Raw genomic sequence first — 9,305 nt, 5'->3', positions numbered from 1 at the left:
CAAAATTTATCCCTCAATCAAAATTTTAGCATAGTGTTCCATTATTTTTAAAACCAAAAAGTCCCTTTACAAAGCTAAAAGATGTCCTTATATAGACATAGAGGTTAATAACTACCTCTTTGTGGTTAATAACCACCTCCAAAATACGTAATTTTGGAAGGTTAATTAACCTCAAAAAAATTAACCTATACAAGGAAACTTGCAAAAACAAAACTTTTAGCTAGAGTTCCTAAAGATGTTTACATATACAATCACTGATTCTTCTAGCTACTAACTCTATCTACCCAGACACAATTGATGTATCTCGGAAAGCCCTGTAAACATCTAGGATGATCATCATTGATTCATAGTTCGGAATGAACACATTTTCCATCCTGAGTTTGGCTATGAAGTATCTATCTTGAATTTCTTTTGACTCTTGTCGATAGGCTGAAATGTTACAATCTCCTAGAGTGACTACAACTAGGCTAAGCTTCATCATAGTTTTAGCATCTGAGACACGATTCTCTATTTCTGAATAAATCTGAACACTGAAGGAATCAAGGAGAAACTGACAATCAACATGCTGAAGATCACTTACTAGCACCCCACCTGTGATAGTAGAGATTAATTCATATGTACCTTTTGTTTTCAGTTGCTCCAAAGAAGCTATTAGCTTTTCGAACTCAATGATCCCTTTGTTGATGTTTATCACCTTCCAACCAATACTTTTACTCCAGATACGTGTTTGGTTGTCATTTGGATCAGCAATAATTTTCTCCAGAAATAGGGTTCTCGTATCTAACTTGGCCATTTCTTTTAATTCATCAGCTACTTTTTTCCAGTTGGATTTATGTTCCTTGCTACTTTCCAACTCTTTAAAAATTTCCTGTATCTGTGCTATGGCTTTCCCATATATCTCTTTCACTCCAGTTATAAGTTTTGAAGCATCCTCTATCATCTTGTTTATCCAAGCTTTAATCATCATACTATGTGACTTGTGTTTGTTGATTCTTTCAACAACAGTATGATCTAAAATACCATCAAGACTTGGTAAAACCAACGGAGTGACCATGGCTTGGGCATTAGAAGGATTTTTGATTGAATTAATATAAGTTATCATCATCTGAACTTGTTCCTTGAGTTGCTCCTTGGCTCTTTTCTCTTCCTTCCCCCTTTGCAACATCTGAGCAACAATCACTTCAAAATTCTGAAACTCTCTTTCTGCATTAGAAGGACCAAGATCAACCTTTTCTAGAACGAAATCTGATTCAGATGCTTCATCAACACTCTTTTCAATTATAGGCTTGGCTAATTCCAGACACAAGTTATCTAAAGTTTCATCAATAGCTAACCTGGACATCACCTTGGTCTTTTTCACCTTAGGAGGCTTCTGAAGAATACTAGAGATCACATCAAACGGAGGTGGGATCATTTGAAAAACTTTCTTCCTCTTTTGAAGACTATTCTGGAACCATGAATGTGTAATTTTTGAAGCTTGTACATCACTTGTTACATTTTCAGAAATCATCATTAAGTCTTCTGAATTAGATAACGGGTTATCTAATTGTATGATGTCTGTTAATGGCATATAAGGAGGAGAGAGACTCAAATGAGGAATCACTGCATCATGAGGGGATGTAACAGGAACATGTGATTCAGCAATTTGAGGAGTTCTTTGATCTTTTTCATTGGATTCATTCCCTTCCTAATTCATTCTACCTTTCATTCTTGTCCTTTTTCTTTTGACTGTAAACTTATCCAGCTGATTCAGATCTTCATCTCGATCTTGAGCACCTATATCCAGTTGTTGCATCTTCTCACTAGAAGTTTCCTCTATTGCCATCCAAGATGATTCCCCTTTATTATTTCTCCTCTCTTCACTTTGAAATTCACTAGTTACTTTTTTAGCTCTGACTTTACTGATCCAGTCTCTTGTCCTTTTAAGAACAAAGGCAGTCCATTCCTTCAAGCTTTTTAACTCTGGAATTGACCAATCAATAGGAGGGAGATCTAGCAATTCAATTTTCTCATAATAGTAAGGATCAACCAAAGAAACTTCATCGTCATCTACACTTGTCACATCAATGTCCAACTTGAAGTCTATCACATGCCGTACTGTAAGTCGCATCCAATCTCTTTTCCTGACTTCGAAGTCATTTTCACAATCCTCCCAAAAGTCTTCTAGAGCTGGGAAGTGACCAAGACTGGGATTTAACTTTAATTCATTCACTGCATAGCCCTTACTATCATAAGGGAAACACATCGTGTAAGGATGCAAATTTATTGTGGCAATAGATCTTTCAATGTTCCTGGCATTTGATGCAGTATCACAACTATAATATCCGATGCCGATAGGAAAAGCTATTTCATCTATCCTCCTGTTCTTGCAAAGTTTATTGATTTGACTAATTTTCTTGCACATTTCAATTAAGACCAGTTTATCATCAACAAATCTAGGTAGCATCAGTGGACACCCATCATAGGCAGCTAACCTGATATAAGTAAACTTCTAGAATTGTATGAAAACACTTCCATATTTTTGTACTTTCATCGTTGCCTCTGGTGAGATTCTGAGTCCAATGTTCCCTTGAATTTTCCTTATAGTTAGCATGGTGAATGCATCATTCACTCTTCTATAATGGTGCAGGCTATTATCATACTGAATTTGAGGAAGATGATTATAAATGATGGTTGTGTCATCATGAATGCCTTGCCAATTAAGTCCTGGCCAACTTTTGGTGCTTGCGATAGCATAGAAAAGATATGAAGTCATATAAAAGTAGTCATTTTCTTGAAGTCCCATGAGTTGTCTATGTAGAGAATCACTAATAATTTCAGCCCAATCAATATGTTGTTTTCCTTCACAGATCATGTTGATAAACAGGAACATCCAACCTTCAAACTCGTGTGAGTCCCGAAGACCAACGATCCTGCTTAATAGGGTCACCATGTTTGCCACATCTTCTTTTAACAACGACCTGTGAATGGATTTTCCTAATTGAGATTTCCCTTTTCTTGGTTGCGAGAACCATGACCTGGCAATGGTGTTTAGACATTGAATTTGATTTGCAGTAAAATACTCTTTGGCAGTTCTCAGATTGATGTTAGCATATTGCATCCGGATAGGCAATCGAAAAACACTAGCAATAGAGGTAGGATCTAGATGGACAATTACTTTATCGGTTGATGAAATAACTTCTGTAGTATTCGGATGATAAGCCTTCACATACTCCAATACCAAGTCTGGGCACTGTGCTGAAATGGGATGTCCGCCTGCTCGAGCTAAGCCACTTTTTGATATCTTTTCGGCTAATGGGGTCCTTTCTTCATTCACAAGAGATGACCAGAAGTATTGAAGGCAGACACTTCCTAAAATAGTATCACCAATATCTAGAAGTGTACTTCTTAAAGCAGGAGCATAATCTAGCCTCTGATACTTGTACTTCATGATTGATTATCAATCTTTCTTTATCAAATATGCCAGATGCCCTCAACCTCGCACCGTACTCTTTATTTGCAGCTTCAAAGTAACAAACCGATTATTCAACCAAAAGATCTATTACAGTGGACTGAAGATTACCATGTCTTGTATCAAACATTCACAAGAATTTGATCATGCCCAGACTATAATTTACTCACAAATCCACATGACGTTAATGATGCTCCGGCCTATATGTAGATTGTCGATTGTCGAAGAAGGTAAGGATGCTGATCTGAATTTGAATAACCTAAAGAGTGAATCTTTCAGAGCTACAAGTCAGGAATAAGTAATTCATTTTGTTGAACACTTCGCTATCATTCTATATGTTCTATTCATTTTCACCACCCTTTTATTTTGGCATTTTGTCAAACAAGTCAGGAGTGATCTCGGTATTGTTTACATCCTCCATAACTTGTCCATGAACCTAACAATGAACTATTAAAATTCCCTCTGATTCAAGGCTCTCGTCATCTCAAAACTATTGTCCTGTCATGCTTTTCCCCCACTTATTTAGATAAAATTATTACTGAACTGGACTACCAACCTCCACCACTATGGCTATGGCACCAATCTGATCATTTACTATAGGTCTCCAAACTATACAAAGGCTCTCACATTTATCATTCATTTCATGTCTACAAAGGCTCTCTCTCAATTTATTATCAACTCCATTTTGATGTCTATGAAAACTTCTCTATTTTCCTTCTCAATAGGGTAGCAGAGGAAATCATAAGATTCACAAAGTGTATGGATTTTTCAGCTCTGGTAGTAGAGGTCTCTACCTCTCATAGTTGCCATGGCTTATAAAATGTTTGGAGATAAACTCAGAGGCAACCTTTACAAAGAATCCCCAAATGCGTGAGGCTAGTTAATAACCAGCGAGTTTATTCGCCTTGGTGCAGTTATCTTGGATAGCCAATATTTCTTATAAAGTTGGCAAGCTGGTATATATGCTGTAATATTGTTTATACACTACTATCAAACTGTGACAATAGTTTAAATACTTGGCATGAGATTGGCTAGCGACATGATTATTTAATTGATCACATTATAAACAATTTGCATTTGAACTTGTGCGTATGTTGTGGCCCCATATGAATACAAAATTTTAAAACATTTCCCACTGTGAAGGAAAGTCACAAGTTGAGGATCAATTAGTTGGCAAGTATTGGATGAGGTGGCGTGCTTTTATTGCTTCTTCAAAAATGTCTTTACCCTGCACTTTATGAAGGGAACGACCTGCATTAATCGGCTTTGTTCCAGTTTACTTATGTACATGCCTGCACTATGATCATGGTGGTATCATATAACGTTGGCAAGTTTCCATATATATATATATATCACTGTTTATCCATAGGTTGTCTATATGCATGCCCTTGGGTCAATCTTTAAACATTTAAACATTTAGCATTTGGGAAGGAAAGCTGCAGTTTGAAGACGATCCCAACAAGGCAGAATTGTGAGTTGACAACATACTGAATATTGCTTCTATAATTCATTTTTTTTCTCAAATATTTTTCAACAATATTTCATCCTTTTCAAGAATTACTCCTTTGATGGCAGTATTTTTAAATTCCTCAATATTCTATATTTAAATATTATATTATGATTGAAAGTATATTTAAATGTCCAACCCTTCTCTCCCATCATTATCAAGATGAATAATATACGTTTCTCAAAAATAAGAAATCATTAAATACATTAATCTTCAAATAATTTGATGAATTTTACAATACAATTGACGAGTAATCATAATTACAATATTAATATATTTTAAACTTAAACTAAATATAATTAATTAATAATTACATTTACATATAAAATTAAAATTATTATTAACAATATTTAACTATAGGCAACTATGTAGCACTTGTTATTTATTGTATTACTATTGCAATCATAGATCTATGTATTTTTATTTTGAACTTTGATCTTTGATTTTTCTAATGTATATATTTAAAATCAATTAAATTATTTTACTTTTCATCAAATTTAATCTAATCATCTTAATCAAATTTGTATACTATTTATTTTTTATTTTTAAGAGACTTTTTTTTATAACGTCTAAAATATGCAAGATAAACCATATTAAATAGTTTATCAATTTAAATAAAATACTAATACCGTAAGATACAACTATTGCATCTATATTATAAAATTTTAATTATTAATATTTTAATATTAAAAATGTTAAATAATAATCAGATATCAAAATATTAACTAAATTATATTAACTAAATTATATTAAATATTGTTAATTTTTTAATTTTTCTATTCTATCTAATTAAACTATTATACAAGGTACTTGCTTTATATTCTATACCCATTCACATTCATTTCCTCGCACCTCATTAATGCAGTGTGATCTTAAAGTTAGTGTCGAAAACCCAAAACCTATAATAATAACAATAACAATAATAACAATAGAATCCAGAAATTCAATAACAATTTAATGAATAAATATTTTTATCTAATTGAAATAGCCAACTAATTTTTCTTTTTAAAGGTAGTGCCGAACTTACCTGATCTTGGAAGCCCGGCAGCCTGTCATTTCCGGCAGGCAGAACCCAGAGGAATGACACGTGACTCTCCTGCAAACCCATTGCAATGGCTTCAACCTCTTGGTCCGTTAAAACATACTCGCTGCCAAAAGCCAACACCACGACCGAACGAGCCGGTTGCCTATCGAGCCACTGCAAGCAAATATCACCAACGGGTACCGGTGGAAGTTTAGGCACGAGTATTCCAACAGGGATCACCGGTCGCTTCCTCAGGCTCTGCAAATACTCCACGTACACACCGTCCAACTCCAAGCACGTGTTGCATGCAACCGCCCAACTCTCCCGCACGCAGATGCTGCTCCGGTCGGCGACGCTAAGCCCATCAGCGGGCTTCATATAGAACTCCACCGCCCTTTTCGCTTCGAATAACCGGTGGCGATTATCCGATGAAGGGAATCCCGGCGGCGGGACGGTGAGATCCCCGGCCGTTGGGTTTTCCGGCGCGGCGTCCAGCTGGCCCTGCGTAAAGCCGACGGCGGCCACTCCCATTGTGAGGAAGAATATGGTGCGGGCGGGTTTTGCCAGCGTGGCAGCCAGGCGAGGAGCCCAGTGCTGCACAAAATCGTGAATCACCACGTCTGGTGACAGCTGTCGCAACAGATCTCCGAAGGGCTCCTGCAAGAGATCCATGGCGGCAGCGAGTAGAGGCAGTAACACTGCCGACTCACCCTTCTTCGCAGCGTCTGCGGAGGACTCCACGCCAGCTGGCAGACCCTCCACGTAGGGCATCGCCAGCTGTACCAGCTCTATCTTCCCCGGCGAGTCCAACACATGGGGCTTGATTCGCTGGATGTTGAGCGGGGTTGATACGAAGAAGATCTGAAAGCCATGAGATGCAAGGCCTTTGGCGAGCTCAAGGAAGGGAGCAATGTGACCGTGAGCGAACCAGGGGAACATGACCACACTCAGCTCTCTCTTATTTCCTTCCGCCATTGTTGATGACCACCTTGAGTTTCAACACGGAAGTGGCTAAATAGCTCGCTGAACAGTAAAAATATATATATAATTTGCTGTTCAGATGTACATTGCATTTCAACACAGCGTCCCGTGCTCTATTTATTGCTAATTTTCGTAAGGACGTTTGACTGCTAGGTAGCCGGCCCCGTCCGTCCCGGCTTAAGACTTTGTTTATATTTTCAAAACCGTCCCTTGTTTATATTTAGCTATTTTCGTGAACTCGAAGCTTTGACTTTGACTTAACTTAACCCCACTTTAACTTAACCCATCATATTTTTTTAATTTTCCAAACTTCTCCTTGGAGGGATTAAATGCTTTAGAGGAGCCAAATTTATGGTAGTGGCTATCGAGGACGAAAGCCGTTTACTTTATAAAACATTTTATAACTTTTGATAAATAAATTAAGTGTTTCTTCTCGGTATGGTAAAAGGTTTTTGTGCGTAGTAGCTGTTAAAATTTTGGCGTATACTAATTTTTGGCATTTCATTTGAGAAATGTCTATATACACATCATTTTGGTCTGTGTCACGATGGATTTTTACAATTTAAAATCACTGTAGAATTGTATTGTGAATTTTAGCAAACGGGTCAATATCAAATGACTTTTTTATACACATTTCCTTTAGTTTATGTAATTGGCTATTAAAGGACTAGAGTTTTAAAACCTCTTATATATCACTTAAATTAAAAACAGTTAGTTTGTACATTTAGACAACTAGAATTTGAATATTTCTTATATATTACTTCAATTAAAAATGGTTAGTTTTTGGTTAACTGTGCAATTGAAATCACTGATTAGACAAATATTTCTTATATATTATTTAAATTAAAAATAATAATTTATGAAATTGATTATGCAATCGATAGAAATTGTTAATTAAACAAATATTTCTTATATATTAATTAAATTTAAAAAAAAAATTTTATTGAATTGACTATGCAAGCCTATAGAAATCATTGATTAGACAAATATTTAAATTAAATGCATAGACATGGCCATTAATTTGTTAGCTTTGATGTTTAATGTTCATTGTGGAGAATTTAGGTTTTTTTTACTTTAATAAATGCATTCAAATTAAAAACATAATTGGGTATTAATAACAAGTGCCAAATTAGCCAAGAGCCTACAATACAATGGTAACTTCTGAGCCTCGCATGTGGGAGGTCTTGGATTTGAGCTTAACACGTAAAAATAATTAATAACAGTGGCATACTTTCCTTTTAATTTAAATCTTTGTTCATATAGGGCATGTGCTAAAAGATGGTACATTTAGTAACATGGCATATAACAAAGGAACTTTACAAGACAAAGACTGAAAATGTAAGTGACTTCATCGCAATACTATAGGAACGTGATTTAATGTATTCACTTAGGAAAATAAAACAAGGTTCCCTTTATGATGATTACTTCACTCATCCTTTTGGGGTGAAAAAGTAATGTAAAATTATGATAGAAACAGGGCATATAAGGGTTTTGCAAACCTTTCAAAGGCATGACACTAAAACCCTAGGGAAAAGAATTGCATTACAGACATTGACCAAGGAAAGACTAAACTCAAAACTTGAATAATTATACAAAGGCACTAGGTAAAGCCTATAATGAAATGGGCCTAGGCTACATCATATAAAAGCATTGGAGTAATGATTGAAGAGAGGTAACAACAATAAGGGGGGCCAATGAGGTCCATTAGGTATGTCACTCCATATGATGGGGCCAAGTAAGGGGTAGAGGATTCACCCTTGGACCAAGGGTCAACTAACATCGCACCCTATTGTAATTCTTCCTTCAATCTTAGAATGGATCTTAGTATACCATGTTGGTGGGTGTCTAACACCTTCTACCAAGGCCAGGAGGGCTAAAGTTCCTCTCTTGGGCTTAGATTCTAGACATCTAAGAGGAACACGTTTTCCAACTGAGTAGACCACCTTAATCTATGTCTAACACCTAACATCAAGACCAAGAGTGTCAAAATCATGTTTAGGCTTAGATTGGACAAACCAAGGAAAGATATAATGAACATCTAAGTAAACCACCTTGATGGATGCCTAAAACCCACCATCAAGGACAAGGTGGATCAAAGTCTTTCCCATGGGCTTAGATTAGACAACTAAAGTAGTATATAATGATTATCTAAGTAGAACACCTACGAGGATTCCTAAACCCTTGTCCCCTAGGCCAAGATGGCCAAAGTCCCACTCTTTGACTTAGATTGGTTAAGATGAGAAACCTTCCATGATTTACCATTTCCACCATTTAGGATGAGGCATAATTGTTGGAAATAGAATAGGAAAAGGGAATTCTGAAAGAGGGGGTGAATCAATCCT

The 9,305-nt window shown here is 36.2% G+C and overlaps 1 protein-coding gene across 1 annotated transcript; it reads right to left on the bottom strand.

Moving 5' to 3' along the window:
- Positions 1-5,901: 5,901 nt before the first annotated feature.
- On the bottom strand, positions 5,902-7,036 carry LOC149560138 (UDP-glycosyltransferase 91C1-like). Its single transcript, XM_089827566.1, has one exon. The coding sequence runs from the start codon at positions 6,955-6,957 to the stop codon at positions 5,902-5,904; it is 1,056 nt and encodes a 351-aa protein (XP_089683692.1). The 5' UTR covers positions 6,958-7,036.
- Positions 7,037-9,305: the final 2,269 nt, after the last annotated feature.

The sequence above is a fragment of the Cupressus sempervirens genome, chromosome 4 (genome assembly GCF_028749045.1).
Source record: "Cupressus sempervirens isolate cs-2001-9-10 chromosome 4, ASM2874904v1, whole genome shotgun sequence".
NCBI lineage: Eukaryota > Viridiplantae > Streptophyta > Pinopsida > Cupressales > Cupressaceae > Cupressus > Cupressus sempervirens.
This window is presented reverse-complemented; position numbering and strand designations above follow the sequence as displayed.